Source organism: Diplotaxodon limnothrissa, linkage group LG20, assembly GCF_057381915.1.
Source record: "Diplotaxodon limnothrissa isolate DT_005_m linkage group LG20, D_limnothrissa_male_GT1.1, whole genome shotgun sequence".
Lineage (NCBI taxonomy): Eukaryota > Metazoa > Chordata > Actinopteri > Cichliformes > Cichlidae > Diplotaxodon > Diplotaxodon limnothrissa.
In genome coordinates, this window is record NC_140615.1 from 31,287,001 (window position 1) to 31,311,780 (window position 24,780).

At 38.9% G+C, this 24,780-nt stretch overlaps 1 protein-coding gene across 1 annotated transcript; it reads right to left on the bottom strand.

The window, feature by feature from the left end:
• Nucleotides 1–3,133: 3,133 nt before the first annotated feature.
• Nucleotides 3,134–12,679, bottom strand: LOC146611206 (scavenger receptor cysteine-rich domain-containing protein DMBT1-like). The gene is made up of 12 exons (XM_085345592.1): nt 12,676–12,679; nt 11,581–12,015; nt 10,940–11,273; nt 10,455–10,837; nt 9,088–9,423; nt 8,451–8,771; nt 7,814–8,134; nt 6,455–6,874; nt 5,818–6,138; nt 4,708–4,934; nt 4,515–4,613; nt 3,134–3,181 (listed from the first exon to the last, which is right to left on the bottom strand). The coding sequence occupies exons 1-12, from the start codon at nt 12,677–12,679 to the stop codon at nt 3,134–3,136; spliced, it is 3,249 nt and encodes a 1,082-aa protein (XP_085201718.1).
• Between the last annotated feature and the right edge of the window lie 12,101 nt (nt 12,680–24,780).

Consider the following 24,780-nt stretch of genomic DNA (forward strand, 5'->3'; position numbering starts at 1 on the left):
AGTAAAGTCACACACGTAGGTGCCAGTCACATTCAAAAACACTTGTACATCTAGACGGTATACACAATCAAAATACTGTCAGCATGATAAAGAAAAACAGACTCAAAGGATATCACATGGATAACATACAGCTCCATTAGATTCCCTGTTTTTATTTCCATCAAATTTCTTACAGAATCGCTTGGATAGTGTTGTGTCTGTCTTGATGCCACAGTTCAGTCCACAGTTTCAATATCTGACTGCTTTTAAAGTACTCCGGTATTTTTTTGTTAGTTAAGCCACTTAGCACTCATCTATGTATTAGTCAAGCATAAAAATGCTCCTAATAGCACAGTCTGGCAGACGTAAATAGTAATTTTGTGCCAACGAGGTGATTCCTAAAGACCTATTAGCTGAAATATGCCAAGTGTCTTAAAAAAAACTATGCAAAATCACATGTTTCAACAAACAAGAGGAGGCAGGGTGGAAGGGTGGCTGTGGAGAAGCCATTCCTAAGGAAGGGAAACTACTTGAAAAGGCTTGAAAAGACAGTTTACACAAAAAACAACAAAAAATGTTGTATGTATGGAGGAGGTCAGGAGAGAGGTACAACAATGAGTGCTTACAGCCATCTGTAAAACACAGGAGAGGTAGAGATGAAGCCTACTTAAAGAGAAAGCCTGCTTATAAGGCTGTACTGAAGAAAGCTTCATGTGTATGGAGGGTGAAGAACCTTTCTCTTTTTAGTATAGTCTTTAAGTTATCATTACTTTCACCACGACAGGTTAATTTTCTTTAATTATATTATTGTATGACTAGCATGAAGCATTTTCAAGAATAAAGTATAATTAGTAAGCTGTGTATTTTATCTCTTTTTGGCAAATGAATTATACTCACAATAAGAATGAAGGGTGGTAGAGAGAGAGTCTACCACTGGCCTTTCTTATGTTCATATGTTGAGGAGCAGGTATGCTGTATAAATCTGTGCTAAAATACAACTGTGTTGCAGTGTTGTATGGACTCAGGACAGTGCAGGGACTTTGATGGGTTGTTTCATATGCACATACTGGAGTTTATTCTATAGTATGGTGTTAGATGAGGCTACAGATCCAACAATAGACTATATAAATTGTTGTAAGAACAATATAATCCTGAAAAAAGAGGCTATTAATTTCCCAAATATTAAACCACGTCACTAAAAAAGTTAGAGATTGCATCAATAAAAAGTAGAGACTTACTTGGTGATTCTGATAGTGTGAAAATTAATTTGAAGCCATTTCAGTTGGTTCTCAGAAATGTTTGTGACTGATGTCTGCTTCTTTATTGAAACGCTGCTCGGTGAATTAACCGATGCACGGTGCCCTTTTTTCCCAAACGTCACACAGTTTGCAAGTTATGGTGAATATCTAAAATCATTCTTACACCAGAGGTAACATGTCTGTAACACATCCTATTGAGAACAAGGACTTCAGGGATGTTGCCACTAACATGTGTAGTGATGAAGTGTTTTAAGAAAATTATTTTGAATATGATCAAACCAAAGATATCTTCAAGTCTAGACCCGCATCAGTTTGTAAACAGTGAAGGATGCTATGATAAATATCATTCATTTAATAAAGGAAGCATTCAGAAGATCCAAAAGCCTATGATCAGATTCTATTTGTTGATTTTAGTTCTGCATTTGATTGTTCGTCCATACCTGCAGGCCCAAAACTCTTAAATGTGCCTTAATTATCAAATGTTTTTTATCCCTCTTGACTAGCAGGTGACAACAAGTTAAATGATTCAATTTTTGTGACTTCCCCCTCTCCTTTTCACCATGCATGCTAATCACTATAGTGATAACTGCACTAATAGTTGGCTGTCAAATTCTCTGATGATAAAACTATTTTAAGTCTTCTGCACGCAAATGACTGTGCATCAGCAGTGGTGTCATCATCATCGTTTTATTTTGAACACTGATAAAACTAAAGAAATAACATTTCACCCTAAGGGAATATGGGAAGTACATGTAGATTTATTTTTTTACTGACAAATAAGCTCGGATTCAATTTTCTTCAACGGCTCAAAATGTTTGAAGTGAGATCTAAGGATTTTTTTTATAATACAATGCTTGAAAGTTTGATTAGATATGGGATAGCAGTTGGTGTGGCTTACTTACAGTAAAGTCAAAAGTGCTATGACAATGATAGGAAACAAAGAGCACTAGTCTCACCAAACAAAATATTACAAAATTGTTGTTTATCAGGCTCCTAAAAGTTTTAATGATTCATCCCTTATCCAGTTTTTTCAGAGCTTGAGTTTTTACCCTCAGGGACTGTAAAACAAACTGCTAAAAGCTCTCATCAATCCCAGCATCTTTTGCACATAAGGACTCAGTGCACTTTGAAAGCTCTGGAGCCACATCATCCTGTACTTAAATGTTTCCTGGAGTTTAATTATGGGAAACTATCAGTGATGAATGAATGAATTATTAACATATTTATTAATTGAATTTTGGTGCTGGCTTTATTGTGTGAATACTTCTATGCACAGCACTATTTGTACAAATTAAATTTCACATGTGGGATAATAAAGTTTATTCGTATCTCTTATTGTAGCCATCCATCCATGTTCGTTTCTGCGCAGGCCACTGTTGATGGCCATTATTAATGCTGTGGAGAGGATAACAATGACAAGCCTAACAAATGGATTCTGAGTCAACTCATCCTTGCTTTTATGTATGTTTTATGTGCCTGACTGGCCAGTGTCAGTGTTACTGGTCTGGCCTAGTAAGGGCAAGGGAAGTGACATGGTTAGTTCTTACAGAACAATTGACCATGGTTCTAGATAAGACATGAAACCCCCAAACACATTTCTATTCATCGGAAGGAATGTATGATAATTTGCTATTTAGTGTGTGTGACAGTAGAGTCCAGTAGGTTTGGTCCTGGTTCCTGCTGGCTGGATCAACGCTCTAGTTGGTCGAGACTTTACGTGTGGAGGACTGTAGAATATTTTTCAGTAAGAGCAATCTGGGGAAAAAACAAACAAGCAAAAAACAACAAAATTCAGAATTCTGAACCTTTTATGAACCAGTGAAATGTGTTAATTTCTTCACAGTGCAGCATAAAGAGCCTACAAATGACAGTGAAATTAAACAAATATAAATGAATCACCTCAGTTTGGCTTTGGGTTGAGTTTCTTCTATACCTAGAGAAACCTATAGAAAAGAGACAAAGACGTGTTATGTTATAGCTTTGCTCATTTTTGTGGTGTTAGGTCGGATCTTATCCTGTTGGAAAAGAAGTGGGGCAGGTTAGCAGTCAAACGATTCCACGAGAATACTTAATTAAAAAAAGAAATACTACTTTTGTCTGACCTCTTGTTCAGAAGGGGCCACAACAACAGGAAGCTGCACATGTTTAATTTGTCAGTTTTTACACTAGATGCCATTCCCAACACAATCCCAAGAATGATTTGTGACTCCGGCTGGAGTTGAAGTAGTAACCTTTCCCTTGCTGAACAATGGTGTAAACCACTACACTGTGGAGCCACATAAAATCCTTTTGATTAATAATTCTTTAAAAAAGCATATAAGGCTGGATCAGAACTCACCACGATAGCCCGTTGCCGTCTTTTTGTAGATGAGCAAAAGAACAAGAAGTAACAGAAGAACTGCCACTACCACAGATACAATAACCAAAAGCGGAGAGAAACCTGTATGAGAGACTGAAAAAAATGGGACAATTAAATAACGTCACTTATAAAAGTTATTGGTTAAAATTACATAGAAAAAACATCAATATAAATTTTGAAAATGGCAGAAAGATTTTGAATATGAGATGTTTTCTTATAAAGAGCAACTACATATTAAAATGTAGCATTTTAATTAATTACTGTTTTTAAGAAATCTACTCTGCAGACTAAACTCACTTAGTGAGAAGAGAGCCATAACCTTAAATTCAGTAGTCTCATTAAAACTGATGTTGGGGATGGGGAGCTGATACGATTCAATGAAAAGTGAGCTGAAAATAACCTGAAAGGAGGAAATCGCAGCTGAGATGTAAATTTCATCTCAAGATTAATTTATATAAATAACAACAGTAAAAGAAGCAGGAACAAAAGAGCTGTGAAAGAAAAAACATTTAATGCAATAAAACTTGTAGATAAACCTTTAACCTCCTAGGACCTGGCATCCACATATGCGAACATCACTTTTTGGGTTATTTAGACCAAAATACTAAATTTTGCTCTGCAAGGGCCATTTACATATCCACGAACAAGGACATTATACTGCTAGTATTCTATCAACATTTCAAACGAATATCCTCAGATATGGCTCTTACTTTTCTTAAAAACAAAAATAAGGTAAAAAAAATAATAAAAATCTGCTAATTCTTTATTTTTGCATTCATCGGGCCCCGATATGCCTAAATATCAAAGAGAAATTAAAAATGCATGCCGTGGAAGAGTTCAGGTCTTAGGAGGTTAATGTAGATCAAACATAATATTTCCATATTGGTAAAATAAACTCTCCAGCTGCTCAAATTTACCTTCACAGATGACACCAGCATCTTCTTTGTGGCTGCAATCGTGAGATCCATACCCTGAGTGGTGGCACTCAGGCAAGTTGGCTTCTCTTCCCGTGCATGCTACATCATGCATCCAGATGGGCCCTGTGCCAGCACCAAATTGTGTATTAGTTGGCATGGAGAGGACCCTACCACAGCCCAGCTGCCTACATACCACCTGAGCATCCTCCAGGCCCCAAGAATCATCACACACTGTCCCCCACTGCCCACTGTGGAAGATCTCCACCCTGCCAGAGCAGGAGTCGTAACCCCTATTTACCAGGCGGACCTCCCCCTCAACTCCTGTGCTGTTGTCCACTGCTGTTGAACCAGTGACATTAACCGGAAAAGCTGGAGAGGTCTGTGTTCTTGAAGCAGGTGTGGAATAAGGAAATCCAGGGTCTGTTTGCAATTAAAAAAGAAATACAAGTAAATAATAATTGTAGAGCTGTGAAACAGTTTGAGAACAACATTTTAAAAATTAATTTGTTAGCGTGTATTCATACTTAAAATGTATCAATTCAGAGACAAATTTGACATTACACATTTGAGTTTTAACAGTTTTATGTGGTGTTTCAAAGTAAAGACATTTGCTGTACTGCTCAAATAAAAAGTCTCAAATAAAAAGTCTGTAGATGAAACGAATGAAAGATTATCTTGATTTCATTAAATGTTCTGCAGGATTTTCTTAATTGAAGAGACAATAATGGAAACATCAGTATAATATCAACTTAAATTAATAGGTGGACGTCCTGCCAAAGAAGTATTTTTTTTGTTTTTCAATAATAAATGATGCATCTACATTTCATGATTTTAACTAAAATGCAGTGATTGGGTTGTTTCAATGAAATATTTCAGGAGAACCAACAGAATCATGGAAGTTTCAACAGAGTTTTATGAATATTCCTTCTCCCTTAAAAATAGCTTCATGTTTCATGGTGAATTGTCTGCCACAAGAGGACATGATTATATGAAAACCCTTATTTTTTGCATTCAAATGAAATCAAGGTAATTTTTCTGACCACATTTGAGATGGATGTAGTCAGCTTCTGAGGAGGAGTATGCTAAAGTATATAACATGATATGTTCTCTTACATCTAGGTGGCGCTCTAACGATTGACAAATATTGATGTTTAATGACAAAATATTTAATATAACAAAACCTGTGGGTAGCACAGTTTGAAGTAAACAAAACATAGTATTTCTATTATTGTATAATAAACTTTACAGCATAGACACAGAGTAAAAAAATGTAACCTCAGTGATGCCACCTTCTCAAATTTACCTTGACAGATGACACCAGCGTCTTCACTGTGGCTGCAGTCATGAGATCCTAACCCTGAGTGTCGACACTCAAACAGGTTGGATTCCCTGCCTGTGCATGACACATCATCCATCCAGATGGGCCCTGTGCCTGCACCAAATCGTGCTTTAGTTGGTGCAGAGAGGACCCTACCACAGCCCAGCTGCCTACATACCACCTGAGCATCCTCCAGGCCCCAAGAATCATCACACACTGTCCCCCACTGGCCTCTGTGGAGGATCTCCACCCTGCCAGAGCAGGAGCCATGTCCTCCATTAACCAAGCGAACATTTACCTGAATTTCTGTGTTAAAAAGAAATACATACAAAAAATAAAGAAATGCAAGGACTCAATAATTATTTTGGGATGATTCACTGTAAACTGCAGATCAACATTGCAATTCACCCAGTTTAACCAACACTTTCCTTCATTTTTAAATGTTTAACAGAATGGAAGTATTTAATGTCAAAGAGCCTGTAGGTAACAAAATTTAGTGTCAACAAAACACTATTTTTTTTACAGTAATTGTTTGTGGCTTAAAACCTCTCAGTTAAAATTTTATCGGGGACAAAAGGTCCAACAGGTGGACACCTAAGTGAATCCTACTTCTCAAATTTACCTTGACAGATGACACCGGCGTCTTCATTGTGGCCACAGTTGTGAGATCCTAACCCTGAGTGTCGACACTCAAACAGGTTGGATTCCCAGCCTGTGCAATGCACATCATCCATCCATATGCGCCCTGTGCCTGCACCAAATCGTGCATTAGTTGATGCAGAGAGGACCCTACCACAGCCCAGCTGCCTACATACCACCTGAGCATCTTCCTGGCCCCAAGAATCATCACACACTGTCCCCCACTGGCCTCTGTGGAGGATCTCCACCCTGCCAGAGCAGGAGCCATGAATGCTATTTACCAGGCGGACCTCCCCCTCAACTCCTGTGCTGTTGTCCACTGCTGTTGAACCGGTGACATTAACCCGAAAAGCTGGAGAGGTCTGTGTTCTTGATGCAGGTGTGGAATAAGGAAATCCAGGGTCTGTTTGCAATTAAAAAATACAAATAAGTAATAATAGTGCAGCTGTGCTGAAGGAATGTTGTTAAAAACAGTTTAAGGACAATATTTTTTAAAATTAATTTGTTAGTGTGTATTAAAATTTAAAATGAATCAATTTGAAGAAAACATTAAGATTACACATTTGAGTTTCAACAGTTTTGTGTGCTATGGTAAAACACAAGGACATTTGTTGTACTTTCACAGAGAAACCCCCACAACAATAACTCAAATAAAAAGTCTGTAGATGAAACGATTTAAAGATTATCTTAATCTTTTTAAATATTCAGCGGGAATTTGTTAATGAAAGAGGCAGTAATGGAACCACCAGTATAATATCAACTTAAATTAATAATGGCGTACATCCTCTTGGGTCTACGTTATTGTACAAAAAAGATTTTTTTTCTTTTTCAATAATCAATGAGGCCTCTGAATTTCATGACTATAACTAAAATGCAGTGATTGGGTTGTTTCAATGAAATATTTCAGGAGAACCAACAGAATCATGGACGCTTCAACCAAGTTTTATGAATATTCAAGTTTTCCTTCTCTCTTAACAATAACTTCATGTTTTGTGGTGAATTGTCTGCCACTAGAGGACATCATTATATAAACACCCATAATTTTTGCATTCAGAAAAAAGCTTAAGATCATTTTTCTGACCACATTTGAGATGGATGTAGTCAGCTTCTGAGGAGTATGCTAAAGTATATAACATGATATGTTCTCTTACAGCTATGTGGCGCTCTAACGATTGACAAATATTGATGTTTAATGAGAAAAAAAATTAATATAACAAAACCTGTGGGTAGCAGACTTTAATGTAAACAAAACATAATATTTCTATTATTGTATAATAAACCTGGCAGCATAGACACAGAGTAAAAAAATGTAACCTCAGTGATGCCACCTTCTCAAATTTACCTTGACAGATGACACCGGCATCTTCACTGTGGCTGCAGTCGTGAGATCCTAACCCTGAGTGTCGACACTCAAACAGGTTGGATTCCCGGCCTGTGCATCCAACCTCATCCATCCAGATGGGCCCTGTGCCTTGCCCAAATCGTGCTTTAGTTGGTGCAGAGAGGACCCTACCACAGCCCAGCTGCCTACATACCACCTGAGCATCCTCCTGGCCCCAAGAATCATCACACACTGTCCCCCACTGGCCTCTGTGGAGGATCTCCACCCTGCCAGAGCAGGAGCCATAATTGCCATTAACCAAGCGAACATTCCCTTGAGTTTCTGTGATAAAAGGGATTACATACAAAAAATAAAGAAATGCAAGGACTCAATAATTATTTTGGGATGATTCACTGTAAACTGCAGATCAACATTGCAATTCACCCAGTTTAACTAACACTTTCCTTCATTTTTAAATGTTTAACAGAATGGAAGTATTTAATGTCAAAGAGCCTGTAGGTAACAAAATTTAGTGTCAACAAAACACTATTTTTTTTACAGTAATTGTTTGTGGCTTAAAACCTCTCAGTTAAAATTTTATCGGGGACCAAAGGTCCAACAGGTGGACACCTAAGTGAATCCTACTTCTCAAATTTACCTTGACAGATGACACCGGCGTCTTCATTGTGGCCACAGTTGTGAGATCCTAACCCTGAGTGTCGACACTCAAACAGGTTGGATTCCCAGCCTGTGCATCCAACCTCATCCATCCAGATGGGCCCTGTGCCTGCACCAAATCGTGCATTAGTTGATGCAGAGAGGACCCTACCACAGCCCAGCTGCCTACATACCACCTGAGCATCTTCCTGGCCCCAAGAATCATCACACACTGTCCCCCACTGGCCTCTGTGGAGGATCTCCACCCTGCCAGAGCAGGAGCCATAATTGCCATTAACCAAGCGAACATTCCCTTGAGTTTCTGTGATAAAAGGGATTACATACAAAAAATAAAGAAATGCAAGGACTCAATAATTATTTTGGGATGATTCACTGTAAACTGCAGATCAACATTGCAATTCACCCAGTTTAACTAACACTTTCCTTCATTTTTAAATCTTTAACAGAATGGAAGTATTTAATGTCAAAGAGCCTGTAGGTAACAAAATTTAGTGTCAACAAAACACTTTTTTTTTTACAGTAATTGTTTGTGGCTTAAAACCTCTCAGTTAAAATTTTATCGGGGACCAAAGGTCCAACAGGTGGACACCTAAGTGAATCCTACTTCTCAAATTTACCTTGACAGATGACACCGGCGTCTTCATTGTGGCCACAGTTGTGAGATCCTAACCCTGAGTGTCGACACTCAAATAGGTTGGATTCCCAGCCTGTGCAATGCACATCATCCATCCATATGCGCCCTGTGCCTGCACCAAATCGTGCATTAGTTGATGCAGAGATGACCCTACCACAGCCCAGCTGCCTACATACCACCTGAGCATCCTCCTGGCCCCAAGAATCATCACACACTGTCCCCCACTGGCCTCTGTGGAAGATCTCCACCCTGCCAGAGCAGGAGCCATGAATGCTATTTACCAGGCGGACCTCCCCCTCAACTCCTGTGCTGTTGTCCACTGCTGTTGAACCGGTGACATTAACCCGAAAAGCTGGAGAGGTCTGTGTTCTTGACGCAGGTGTGGAATAAGGAAATCCAGGGTCTGTTTGCAATTAAAAAATACAAATAAGTAATAATAGTGCAGCTGTGCTGAAGGAATGTTGTTAAAAACAGTTTAAGGACAATATTTTTTAAAATTAATTTGTTAGTGTGTATTAAAATTTAAAATGAATCAATTTGAAGACAACATTGAGATTACACATTTGAGTTTCAACAGTTTTGTGTGCTATGGTAAAACACAAGGATTTGTGTTTGTTGTACTTTCACAGAGAAACCCCCACAACAATAACTCAAATAAAAAGTCTTTAGATGAAACGATTTAAAGATTATCTTAATCTTTTTAAATATTCAGCGGGAATTTGTTAATGAAAGAGGCAGTAATGGAACCACCAGTATAATATCAACTTAAATTAATAATGGCGTACATCCTCTTGGGTCTACGTTATTGTACAAAAAAATTTTTTTTTTCTTTTTCAATAATCAACGAGGCCTCTGAATTTCATGACTATAACTAAAATGCAGTGATTGGGTTGTTTCAATGAAATATTTCAGGAGAACCAACAGAATCATGGATGCTTCAACCAAGTTTTATGAATATTCAAGTTTTCCTTCTCTCTTAACAATAACTTCATGTTTTGTGGTGAATTGTCTGCCACTAGAGGACATCATTATATGAACACCCATAATTTTTGCATTCAGAAAAAAGCTTAAGATCATTTTTCTGACCACATTTGAGATGGATGTAGTCAGCTTCTGAGGAGGAGTATGCTAAAGTATATAACATGATATGTTCTCTTACATCTAGGTGGCGCTCTAACGATTGACAAATATTGATGTTTAATGACAAAATATTTAATATAACAAAACCTGTGGGTAGCACAGTTTGAAGTAAATAAAACATAATATTTCTATTATTGTATAATAAACTTTACAGCATAGACACAGAGTAAAAAAACTGTAACCTCCGTGATGCCACCTTCTCAAATTTACCTTGACAGATGACACCAGCGTCTTCACTGTGGCTGCAGTCATGAGATCCTAACCCTGACTGTCGACACTCAAACAGGTTGGATTGCCAGCCTGTGCAATGCACATCATCCATCCAGATGGGCCCTGTGCCTTGTCCAAATCGTGCTTTAGTTGGTGCTGAGAGGACCCTACCACAGCCCAGCTGCCTACATACCACCTGAGCATCCTCCTGGCCCCAAGAATCATCACACACTGTCCCCCACTGGCCTCTGTGGAAGATCTCCACCCTGCCAGAGCAGGAGCCATAAATGCCATTTACCAGGCGGACCTCCCCCTCAACTGCTGTGCTGTTGTCCACTGCTGTTGAACCAGTGACATTAACAAAATTTAGTGTCAACAAAACACTTTTTTTTTTTTTACAGTAATTGTTTTTGGCTTAAAACCTCTCAGTTAAAATTTTATCGGGGACAAAAGGTCCAACAGGTGGACACCTAAGTGAATCCTACTTCTCAAATTTACCTTCACAGATGACACCGGCATCTTCTTTGTGGCTGCAGTCATGAGATCCAAACCCTGAGTGATGACACTCGAATAGGTTGATTTCCCCTCCTGTGCATCCAACCTCATCCATCCAGATAGGCCCTGTGCCTTGTCCAAATTGTGTATTAGTTGGTGCAGAGAGGACCCTACCACAACCCAGCTGCCTACATACCACCTGAGCATCCTCCAGGCCCCAAGAATCATCACACACTGTCCCCCATTGCCCACTGTGGAAGATCTCCACCCTGCCAGAGCAGGAGCCGTTTCCTCCATTAACCAAGCGAACATTTTCTTGAATTTCTGTGTTAAAAAGAAATACATACAAAATATAAAATCTGGGACTCAATAATAATTTTTGTGATAAGGCACTGTATACTGTAAAACAACACTGCAAACTACCCAGTTTAAACTATACTTTCCTTCCACTTGAATGTTTAACAAAATGGTAGTATTCAATGTCAAAGAGCCTGTAGGTAAAATATTGTAGTGTAAAGTAAAAATAATTGTATAATAGTTGGTCACTGAAAACCAGTGACCAGTTGAAATTATATCAGGGACATACAGTCAAACAGGTCGAACCTCAGGCTTGCCACCTTCTCAAATTTACCTTGACAGATGACACCAGTATCTTCACTGTGGCGGCAGTTGTGAGATCCAAACCCTGAGTGGCGACACTCAGAAAGCTTGGATTCCCTCCCTGTGCATGACACCTCATCCATCCAGATGGTTCCTGTGCCTTGTCCAATTTGTGCATTAGTTGGTATGGACAGGACCCTACCACAGCCCAGCTGCCTACATACCACCCGAGCATCCTCCAGGCCCCAGGAATCATCACACACTGTCCCCCACTGCCCACTGTGGAAGATCTCGACCCTGCCAGAGCAGGAGCCGTAACCCCTATTTACCAAGCGGACCTCCCCCTCAACTCCTGTGCTGTTGTCCACTGCTGTTGAACCAGTGACATTAACCGGAACAGATGGAGAGGTCTGTGGTCTTGAAGTAGTTGTGGATAAACCAAAGCCCAGATCTGTTGAGTTCACTTCTGTTTGACATTAAAAAAGAAATACAAATAAATAATAGTAGTGCAGCAATGATGCTTGAACCATATTTTTTATAAACAGTTTATTTTATTTTGACCAGTATTACGCAGTAATAGACACTCTGGTCCATAGGGTTTATGTCATGCTTTGCCTCTTGCAAGCATGATATTGGTTGTATGAATTATCAAATTACGCACCGAATATCACCAAAATAGCAATTGCAGCAATTGCCTTTCCAAGGACTGCACATTTTGCAAAATACTGGAGCACAGGATCCACACCTGTTTGAGTTTATACATCTCACTTTTATTCTTTGCTTTAAGCACATTTCTGACTATCACGCACTTTCACATTATGATGGTGCATTGGTGGCAATTTGGAGTACAAGAGTGTGTGAAGCCTGGGACAGATTTAACAACATAGATTCCAAGGTTTTCTGGCAAAAAATAAATAAATAAATTAAAAATCGTAAGATGAACAATTTAAATTTTCCAAGGTGTTGAACTGACCGCAGATCATTTTATAAAATCTCAAGTAGAAATCTGTAAAAGTAAAGTACCAGAAAATTGCTAAAATTCAGCCAAATATCATAATAATAATAATAATAATAATAATAATAATAATAATAATAATGAACACAAACAAGAGGAAGTGAATTTTACCCATTCCCCCAAAAGCAGAAGATGCATAAAAGATATCAATAAAGAAAGGAATGGGCACTCAGGGAATGCTTGTATATTGGGCCCTGAGTTCTGTGCTACAGCCCAATATCCACCTGTGGTGTTTCGTCCATCCATTTCTGTATGGTTGGGAGTTTCTGGATTGGCAAGACAAGTGATTCCATCCTGAAGATCTGTTAAAAAGATAAGCAATCAGTAGTTACTGTCCTGTTAAATACACATTAAAATATAATATTTATACTTTAATTGAATATTTACTTTATTTTATTGTGATAAAGTTTTAAAATTAGTTGTTAAACTTGCTATATTTTCACTTAATTATTTGAATTTGCAAAAATCAAAACTTTGTGATCCTTCCCTACACAAACCATCTACTGATAATGATTATGTTAAAAGGTTGTGAAGAAGAAATTAGGATTTGAGTTTGTTTGTGATGACATCTTCTTCAGCTTTTTCTACACTTGTTAAATTAGGCTTTTGAACTTGTTTAAACATTTGAAATTGGGTATTTATTTATTTATTTTTGTTGTGTTGCAGCTGGATAGTGTAGTGGTAAGACTACATGCCTTTGGAATGGGAGTCGTGGGCTACTGTATCCTGTAAGCGTCCCTAGGCTAGACCCCCGCATGCTAACCAAGAATGAGCGAGAGACAGAGTAACCAGGACACACTGATGAGAAGTGGGCTACTAGAAGAAGATGGTATAAGTGCGCAAGAGATGAAAATTGGGCGCTGTTGGAATGCTACTGCGCAAGTAACCCCAGCAGAAGGGGTTACATGAATAGGACAAGGGACCTATGGAATCTTCGATACCCAGCATCCAGATTGATGATGAAACAACTAGTAGCTCAGTGTTCTAAAATTCGGAAGAAGGTACTGCTCTCATGGCTAGAGATTGATGAGGTACAACACAATGCTACGGCAAGCGGCACCAGGACGACAGGTCAGGGAGGAGATATCATCATCACCCCCACCCGAGTTTGGGTACCAAGCCCCAAGTGCGATGGAAGACGACGCATTGTGAGAGGAACTGACCTGAAAGATGGCATCATGGCAAAACTTGAAACCTGGACCCTCCGTAGCCTATTACCAAGGCTACGTGAAGTACCCCCTGAGGATCTACTAGATGATGTGAATGCAGCGCTGCCACAATTACCAAGACTAACCAGTTGACCAAAGCAGCAGTGATCAGTGAGTGATCAGCCACAAGGAGCAGTACCCTCCATGGAGAAGGAGACTAGACTGCAGAAAGGTAGAATGAAGAAGGTGCCTAACAAGTACAGCACGCTGTGAAACTGCCGAGCAAAGAGGTATACCAGAAAAACAGAAGGCAGGAGAATAAACCAGTTGTTCTCCACAGAACCATCCAAGGTGTAGTCGTAGTGGCACGGGAATATAAGAACAACACCACCAAGGCTAGAGACATAGCAATACTGGAGGTGCATATGTGATAAGCGCACAACACATAACTGCAAAGCTCATGAGCACTGCCATTACTGGACCCGAGCATGGTCCAGTAACCATCACATTGGCAGACATCCAAGAAAGTGTCTCCAGAATGAAGAATTGGACATCACCAGGCCCCGACATGATTCACAATTACTGGCTGAAGAATCTGCTTGCACTCCATGAGCGTCTCGCAGTACAAATGAACCAGCTGCTAGTTAATAAGAGACACCAAGAATGGCTAACTGAAGGCCTGACAGTCTTGATCCCCAAGGGTCCGCCAGAACCTGCCTCAGTACCAGATGGAAGCTCCTGTCAGGCATCACAGCGGCTAAGATGAACAGGCACATTCCTCAAAAAGACACATAAAGGAATTGGGAAGAATACCAGAGGAGCAAAGCACCAGCTACTGGTAGACAGAGCACCACCAGGATACACAGCAACGAAATTGGAATGCAATTCGGATTGGAGAAGTGTAGTTGTAAGGTAGTCAGAACTGAGGGGATTGTACTACTAGATGGTAACATTGGCAACATGTATCTAGGAATCCCCACAGGAAAATAGGAACCACAAAGAGGCCGCAGGTAAGCTGCAACCACCAAATACCTGCGGAGGGTCAGGCAAGTCCTGAGAAGTCAGCTGTAATAGAAAGAACAAGATTCGGGCAATCAATACCTATATCCTGCCCGTGACCACATACCCTGCTAGGATAACAATCTGGCCAAAGGAGGAGATAGAAGCCACTGACATCAAGATAAGAAAGGTTCTAGATCATGGATGGAGGGTTTCTGTCACAGTCTGGCAAGGGCAGACTGTATGAATTGAGAAAAGGACCCAAAACGCAGACTCCAAGGAACAGGGAACAGAACTTGAAATGTTAACAAAAGGCGAGCCGTTTAATATGGCTGGTAGAAAAGGTACAAACAAAGGGCAAGGCAAACTGAAGCAAAATTAACACAAACCTAAACTGGGGAATCTAAACAAACAATAAGAAAAACCTAGACAAGAAACTTGGAAGCATGGCATGGCATAGGAAACATGGCGTGGACAACAGACAACCTGACAATCACACACTGAAAACAGAGGACTTAAATACACAGCAGGTGATTAGGGGAAGTGGGAACACATGGAGGAACAGCTGACTGACATGAGCCTAATGACAGGACAAGGGAAGTGAAACTAAATACAATGAACAAAGAACACACGACTCCTTCAAAATAAAACAGGAAACATGAGACAGACATGATAATACAAACTTGATAACATAAGACACGCAGCATGAAACACGAAGGTTGAGGGGAAACTTAAATACAGGGGAAGAAAACACAAGGAGTCTAATAACCAAATGAACTTAGATAACCTAATGAACAAAATAAACTCAAACTTAAAACGCTGGGTCAAAAGACCCAGGATCATGACAGTTTCACCCCAAGACGGAAGGAAGGAGGCCAAGGACTGGTGAGTGTCAGAACCGCTGTTCAGGATAAGACAACAAATATCCACGAGAACATCAGGAAGATGGCCATAACCAACCTTGTGCTTAATGAATACCTCAGCAGTGTTGGGAAGGTTACTTTTAAAATGTATTCCACTACAGATTACAGAATACATGCCCCAAAATGTATTTTGTAACGTATTCCGTTACGTTACTCAATGAGAGTAACGTATTCTGAATACTTTGGATTAGTTCATATATTATCATGCTTTTTACAATTACACAAATGTATTATTGCAGGGTGATTTATTACTATTACTTAAGGTTATTCGCCATATCAATACTAACTAATGTCACGGTACTTTTGGGTCTCATCTTCACACTGGCGCACCCTGCCGTGACAACAAAATTTTTAAATCTTAATATAAAATGAGTAACAGTAGGGTGGACATTGGGTAAGGCTCCACTTTTTTGCAGCGATCTCGCATAGAAAACTATATAAAACAGGTTTGAGGATCCGAACCGTAAAGCCGTAAAACCATAAAGGGACCTCTGGCTAATACGTCGAGTTCCGTGTCTGGTTCCGTGTCCAGCTCGTAGCTAGATTCTTTAGGGCTATGCCTGTAACGCTCTGCCTATTGCTTCATATTAAATCATTTTTGGAATAACTTTTTTAAATATTTCTTCACGTCATTATGCGGGCCGCAAGTAGGGGTGACATGGGCTGTCAGATTGAGACACAGGCCTTAGAGCCTCTTAATGCGTGTTTGGTTTGGGTTTCCAACGATGTGGAATTACCAAAAATAGAATGGGCATAGCCTAATATATGAAACAGGAAAAGACCGCCGTGTAATCCATTTATTACAACAAAGTAACTGTATTCTGAATACCACCCTTCTAAATGGTAACTGTAACAGAAGACAGTTACTCATATTTTGTATTTTAAATACGTAACGGCAGTACATGTATTCCGTTACTCCTCATACTGTAGAGAAGAGGCACAAGGAGAAGAACCATCATGAAAGGACAGACCCCTGCATGGTATGTAGCACCAGCAGATAGAAGAAGTCAAAGCAGCTTAAACTGATTAATATACCCCACTGCTACTTAACTAACCAGATTAATAAGCCAGAGCTTTAATTAACTTGATGCTATACTCGAATTAAAAGTTTTTTGAGCAGTGGAAATTGTTCTGAGTTTTTCTTTTTATACTGGAGGAAAAACACCAGCGATCTGAAAAATAATTTCTGGGGATGAAACAGGGATGAAAGAACACACCATAAGTAGCACATAGCAGTTGTGCTAAAAGAAATGATATGAACTTACTCCTGGCAGGTTTATATTTATTTATATTAAGTTATCTTTTACTTTTAATGTACTTGGAAGTGGTGTATGTCGTGGTTCACTGCTGACCTATTTTCAACGCCGAATAAATAAAATGAAGAAAGGCTGAATACATGAACTGCTGAAGCAGTTAGTGTTTAAAAATTAACAAAGTTTAAGGATTAATTCATGAGAAAAGAAAAGACAAGTAACACTGAATATTAGAGATGAGAATTTACTCACTTAGGAGGATGAAGCAGATCAAAATGTGATAGACTTTCATCTTGAGTCACTGATGGGTTAATGTTGCTTCTTTTCTTTTTTACTTGCAAACCAGGAACTTCTTACTTCTCTTGTTCTTATGTCCCCCTCCTCCTGACTCCTCCCCTCTGCTTAAGGGTTTACCAACTGCACTGTCAAAGAATAACTGTGTATGAATTAAAGTTATATCTTTTCAAGTTATCCCTCAAAACTTAAATATTCTTTGTTTTCCCTCATTTAGTCGCTACTGAAAACAGGCTGTTTGTGTTGTATTGAATTGCAAAATATTAATTTATCATCTTGCAGTACTGTAGTTTCAACATGTCAAACAGTGAAAACACTTCCTGTCCATTTTCTGTCCAAAACAGCAGTGATTAAAAGATATACCAAGCTGTGGACAGGCACACAGAGAGAAGTTTTGCACCAATGTCGAATTCAAAGATTCAAAACTGAGGACATAAAGGGATGCACAGGATCAGGAAGAGCTCTCAGGCCGACTCATTAGTTATCAAATACCTAAAGTGTGCCAAGAAAACAAGCTGCGGCCACCTACTGACTTCAAATTATGAGTCTTAGAGACTGCTTCTGAACCAATGACCAAGTCAGTAAATCTGCTTTCAATATCTTGTCTCTGTGTTTGGTGTGCAACTATTAAACACTTTTCACTTCCGCTTTTTACTTTCATCTATGGAATAGATGTGAACTTTGACTACTGCTGTGTGTATTGCATGGTAAATTTAGCTGATCTGATTTTTTGATTGAATCAAAGTTGATAAGTGTGAACAGCAACAATAAAACTAATGAAATGAAATGAAAGATACTAAACATATTTTTATTCTCTCTCTTCTTCCTCTGTAATTCATTTTGCATAATATTATGTGTAAAGAAGCAGGTAGATATGTGCCTTGCTGTGGGAGAGGACGGGCTGAATGTGCATATTTAGCCCACTAGATCAAGGTACTTGCAAACTGTATTGTGCAATTTACTTAAATTTGTTTGTTTGTTTTTTGGAGGGGAGGGGATCCCACTGATGATGCTGAAGTCTGAAAAACTGACAAAAACACACGTATCAAATATGACACACTAGCGTCAGGGGTGTTCGGCTCCAGGCCTCAAGGGCCAGTCTCCTGCAGGTTTTAGATGTGTCTTTGATCCAAAACAGCTGATTTGAGTGGCTAAATTACGTCCTCAATATGTCTTGAAGTTCTCCAGAAGCCTGTTAATGAACTAATCATTTGATTCAGGTGTGTTGACCCGTGGTGTGATCTAAAACCTGCAGGACACCGGCCCTTGAGGACTGGAGTTAGACACCCCTGCACTAGGTATTAAGGCTTTACACTTTTATGCACCAGTGAAAAAATTACTGGATTTCAAGCTGACCACAGCAGCCAGGCTCAGAGGAGCGCTGATTTACACAGAAACAGAGACACAATAGCATCATTAATGCATTTCTTATAACTTTTTTGTTTTTTTTGTCAGTATAAACAAGTACAGTATTTGTATCTGGCTCTTTGACTACTCAGTACTTGACTTTGAAATGTGTAGTGTGCTCTTTTATTATGATTTTTATTTATTTTTTTGTTATAACTGAAAAAATTTTGATGAAAGCATTGTGTGGGAAAAAAGTAAAAAGAACAAATGGAAATCTGAAAGGCACTAAAGCCTGCAAGGAACTTTAAGAGACAAAAAAGCCAGATGATAATTCGTATAATGATAATGTGATGATAGTTATTATTACAAGTGTTTCAGGGGAAGAAGAAACATTGGTATGGGCAGAAATCTGTGCCATCAGAAACTGAATTTGAATAAGTTAAATTTGAATTTGAATTGCTCAGACTGAATCTGAATTGTAACTTGAATAAATGCTTTTGAAAACCGAATTTGAATTAGTCTAATTTGAAATTGAATTTATGGTTTGAAAATGATCATCACTAAATTGAAATGGCATTTTATATTTTGAAAATGAATTGATTTGCTTTGAAACTGCATTTTATCCTTTAAAAATTCAGCTCTTGAATAATTTCAGTTTCACTTCTCACCATTCAGTTTCAGTTCTACAATTCAATTTCAGTTCCAAAATTCAGTTTTTTGGAACTTACATCCGGTTCCGGTTCAAGCGCAGATTAATAGAACTACGTTTTACTAGCGGACCGAAAGTGTTACCGACGGGAATCTACACCGTCTTTAGCTGAATTAAGACTTCAGTGTCACGGTCCGCTGTGACGGACCGAGTGGAGAATGCGTGTAATGGACCCAGGTGCGTACACAAGTGAACAGACGGGAGTGAGCTTTAACAGAAGGCGAGCCTTTAATATGGCTGAAAACAAGGTGTGCAAATACAGCAGGGATGGCGTGGCTAAACAAAAACCTAAACTGGAAACAAACTATGGTGAGGCTATGGCTTGGAAGACAACAGACCAGGCATGGAAACACGGAGGGTGGGAACACAGACGACGCGACACAGACTGTAAGAAACACAGAGACTAAATACACATGAGGGATGATCAGGGGAAGTGGCCACACATGGGAACGCAGCTGACACACATGAACTTAACGACAGGACAGGAGGAGTGAGCTGAATACACAGACAGTGAATGCAGGCCTTCAAAGTAAAACAGGAAACATGAGACATGAACCGGGGAGACGTAGTACAGGGGGAGGTGACATAACTGACAGCATGAACTTGACAGTACAAGACACACAGACATAAACACACGAAGGGCAAGGGAGACGTAATGCAAGGGTAACATAATTACAAAAAGGACTGGACTACCTTAAAGAACCTAAGCAAACAATAAACATCAAAATAGGTTAAGCATAACACACTGGGTCACACGACCCAGGACCATGACATTCAGAAGTCATTCGTCATGTCGAATGACCAGCGGATAAACTCTCAGGTTGGTAATAAATGTATTACATGTATAAGAACAAGCGTCATGTTAACAAATGATAGCCGTAAGGTAACTTTTATGCTTATTGTAGCTGCTAGCTAAAAACGCTAATTTAGCGTAATTTAGCGTAGTTTGCCCTGAATTCAGCTTTGACAAACAAATATGATCGACTGTTTCTAGTAGAATTCCAAAGTTGTCATCTTGTCCCCTCTCAGAGTACCCCCTCTGTATGCTTGCAGAGACCCCTACAGTAGGGAAACATGCAAAACGGTGTCCAAACCTTTTGTATTTTAGCTTTATTTATGTCTTACACAGCATCACAACTCTTTAGCTAACTTAATAACTTTAGCTAACTTAATAACTTTAGCTAAAGTGAATAGTTAGTCTAATTCATTAGTGCAGCTACTGGATCACCTGTTTGAAGTGATATAATATGATATACAACTATCACTGTGTTTAACTACCATAATAATTCTACTTAATTAGATTTTTTTTTTTTAAACATACTGCTCCATTAATATGTTTGACAGGCTGAAGTTGTCGGGTCACCTCTTAAATCGACCATCTTTTACAGGTGTTTTGTGCCAGAAATGGAGTGTCCACTGAAGACTGAAGATACTGAATCTCTACGCCTTGCCATCCATCCCTCTTGTGCCTTCATCTAGACAAGAGACAAACTTAACCACTCTCATATGCTCTGTACCTACATCACCTTCCCTGACAGTCGTAGCTTGGCTCATCTGAGGGTGAAATTATAAGAATGTGTTATTTTGCAAAGTGCTCTCTAGGGTTCCTAAATAAAATATGGCATTGAGGTCTTTTGAATTAATCCCTTCTTCTGAAATATAAGAACCTCTCCTGGTTTTAATGGCACTTTGGATTTCCTTACTTTCTGTTCCACTCCCAACCCCAAATAGATGCTGACAAGCTGCCACAGTAACATGGAAGAGGGAAAGAAGTTGGAAAGGACTACTACAAATAAACCTAATGCCTAACAATGAAAAGTGTAAAATAAGAACAATAATAAAGATAAGATGAAGTAACAAGTTTTTAGTTTTTTGTTTATTCCAAATGATCATCCAGATGTCTGTGACATGTGATGACAAACACCATAATGGAAGGCCTTAGTCATCACATGCTTAAACTCATATATTTTTGCATATGCTGAACAGGCAGTCAGACATGCTGTAACTGTGGGGTAGAAAACAACATAAACACCATACGGCAGGGGTCTAAAACTCCAGTCCTCGAGGGCATGGAAAAGTTGCATGACACTGGCCCTTGAGGACTGGAGTTTGAGACCCCTGTCATATGGAATATGACAGGTGTGGTTGAACTGCATGAAGACTCTGAAGCTTCTCTTCTCTTCTGGCAGGACAGGAATGTGGCCTTGTCCTGTGAGCCACTGTAAGGATGTACTTAGAGTAGAACTGGACTGTCACCGGCCTCAGGCTCTTCACCCTTTTCAAAGACAAAGCAGTCATTTAGATAAAATATTAGATATTGTTTTCCTGTAAATGCACAAAGTAAATTTAGAAATGTAATTATTGTTAAGAGTGAACAAGCACTGATAGTGTAATCTACAGCTGTGGCCAAACGTTTAGAGAATGAGAAGTGTTGTTTGCTTATTTACAAAGTTTGCTGTTTCAGTGATAGTTGTATATCATATTATATCACTTCAAACAGAGATGATCCAGTAATGCTGCACTAATGAATTAGACTAACTATTCACTTTAGCTAAAGTTATTAAGTTAGCTAAAGAGTTGGGATGCTGTGTAAGACATAAATAAAGCTAAAATACAAAGGTTTGGGCACCGTTTTGCATGTTTCCCTACTGTAGGGGTCTCTGCAAGCATACAGAGGGGGTACTCTGAGAGGGTACAAGATGACAACTAAATTAGCGTTTTTAGCTAACAGCTACAATAAGCATAACAGTTACTGTACGGCTATCATTTGTTAACATGACGCTTGTTCTTATACATGTAATACATTTATTACCAACCTGAGAGTTCATCCGCTGGTCATTCGACATGACGAATGACTTCTGAAGTCTTAATTCAGCTAAAGACGCTGTAGATTCCCGTCGGTAACACTTTCGGTCCGCTAGTAAAACGTAGTTCTATTAATCTGCGCTTGAACCGGAACCGGATGTAAGTTCCAAAAAACTGAATTTTGGAACTGAAATTGAATGGTGAGAAGTGAAACTGAAATTATTCAAGAGCTGAATTTTTAAAGGATAAAATGCAGTTTCAAAGCAAATCAATTCATTTTCAAAATATAAAATTCAATTTCAATTTAGTGATGATCATTTTCAAACCATAAATTCAATTTCAAATTAGACTAATTCAAATTCAGTTTTCAAAAGCATTTATTCAAGTTACAATTCAGATTCAGTCTGAGCAATTCAAATTCAAATTTAACTTATTCAAATTCAGTTGCTGATGGCACAGATTTCTGCCCATACATTGGCTACTCTGTTGGACAAGAGAAAATGAACAACCTGAATAGGGAAACTCGAAATCAATGCTATGATCGGATGATGTGGCTCAGCTTGGAGAAAAGAATCACAACTCAAATTAATTTGTAATGTGAACTCCCATAGATTTACTTTGTGTACAAAGTTTTTAACAACTGAATTCAACAAAATGTCAGCAGATGTTTTCACAGGTATCTGAGCTAAATTCCATTTCCTACACTAACAGTACAATATGTATTGTCTTTATAAAGATTGAACTCAGTGAATTGGCATCATCCGCTTACATGCAAATTCATCTCTGCTACACTTGATGTAACAAAACAGTGACCATGAGCAGCACAGCCACTGTGCACCAGTCCAATACAATCCTCTTTTACTGTGAATTCACCACAGTACTGTAAGCTGCCCTCTTTACCCTGCACAAAATTAACATTTTCATGCAACTAAATATGTAACTAAATATGCAATTTATCAAGTCTCACTGAGCAGCACTTATTTAAATATAACCTCTCTTCTTCCACTCCTGCCTTTCTTGCATCTTTATCTCTGACTAAAGTTATCTGGTAATCAATTATCTCCCCTGTGAAATACAGTAGCTATACCTTAGCTAGCAATACACTGTGCAACAAATGCACACAAACAGTTTATGTGTTTGCTGATGTTTGTTGAGCTATGTTGTATTTGAAAATATCCAACAGTTAAAAAATATTACTTCCTTTATGCTCACTATTCTTCTGTAGCTGCATACAGAACTACAGCTGCTACAAGTTATGGAGATCTGCACTCGTTGCAGTGTTGTGCCAAACCTTCCCACTTTAACCCCCTGAGTATAAAAGCTATTAATGATACCATTGAACCTAAAGTAACAAGTCTGTTTGAAAATGTAAGGAGTAGAAAGTACAGAGTTTTCTTAACAATGTAAAGAGTTTAATGTTGTTAGAAAAATAAATACTTCACAAAAGATACCTGTTACTGTGGGAACTGATGAAGTATCTGTACTTTGTTACTTTTCACATGTATTGCTTTTTTATCATCGTGTCATATTTTCCCATGGGATCCAGCAGTAGTCAAAGTCATTCTAATAGCAAGTATTGCAACTTGGCCGCTGCAGGTGCATGAAAAAGAAAAACAGTTTAGACTTTTGAGAAGGTCTGAGTTTGTTCTTACGTTGGATTCCTCTTTTTAAATGGCTGAATTATTATTCATTGAGGTATTGGGTCAGGTATAATTTCTACATGCTAAAAAATATGTACTTTCAGGAAACGGGGATCAGTTTCTAGAATCAGGTACTTCACATGTGTCAGGTGAAGGCTCAGATCCTTCTGAACCATCTGTGGAGGCAACATAAGGCACTAAAAGATCTTTCACAGGTTTTAGTCAGGCAACCTGAATGATATTTTCAGTTATAGGAACATTAGAGTCCAGTAGGTTGTACATACTGAACGTGTCTTGAACAACACCAGACTCTCCCAGACAGTTCAGTTTCCACCAATCATCACTTAGTCTTCCTCTTTAAAGTCAGTGTGGTAATGCAGTGTTGACAAATGTGGCTCAGACAAGACGTGGCCTGATGCTTGACTGCATGTCTGAATTCCATTAACCAGTTCCTTTTTCACCAGAAAAACAACACTAAAGTTCATAGAAAATTCTCTGATTTAGAAGAACTACAGACCTCACTATTTATAGTTAAAGTTGACTAAGCAACTGTTACGACCAGAGATGGGGAGTAACGCGTTACTTGTAACGTGTTACTGTAATTCGATTACTTTTTTCAAGTAACAAGTAAAGTAAGGGGTTACTATTGCAAAAACGGTAATTAGATTACCGTTACTTTCCCGTAGGAACGCTGCGTTACTGCGTTACTAAAACCGTGATTTTTTTGCGAGAATGTCTTATGACAGTGATGTAAGCGAGTGCGACATTCGTGACAACAGCTGTGTGCAGATCAACAGTGGATAATATATCAAGTATGGAGAGAGTATGAGCATGCATACTCTCAGCGTTTAAAGCGTGGAAGTACTGACCTTACTTTCAGTTTGATTCCATAAAAAGTGACAAAAACATTAGCGTCCGTTGTGCGTGGGAAGAAAACTTCTTTTTACAGTAAAAAAAAACCCCTTAAACTTCCAAGCAAGCACCGAGTGCGCTACGACGTAATGGGAAACTCACAGAGAAACTCACGGATTCTTCCACTGACACCTGCACCAGGGTAAACCACCGCCTACCCTACCCCTGCTTTACAGGTGAAAATAG

Coding starts and splice junctions, on each gene's coding strand:
- LOC146611206 (XM_085345592.1), bottom strand. Junction 8,135..8,450: donor CGCCGGTGTCATCTGTCAAG/GTAAATTTGAGA, acceptor CTTTTATCACAG/AAACTCAAGGGAATGTTCGC. Junction 6,875..7,813: donor TGCCGGTGTCATCTGTCAAG/GTAAATTTGAGA, acceptor AATTGCAAACAG/ACCCTGGATTTCCTTATTCC.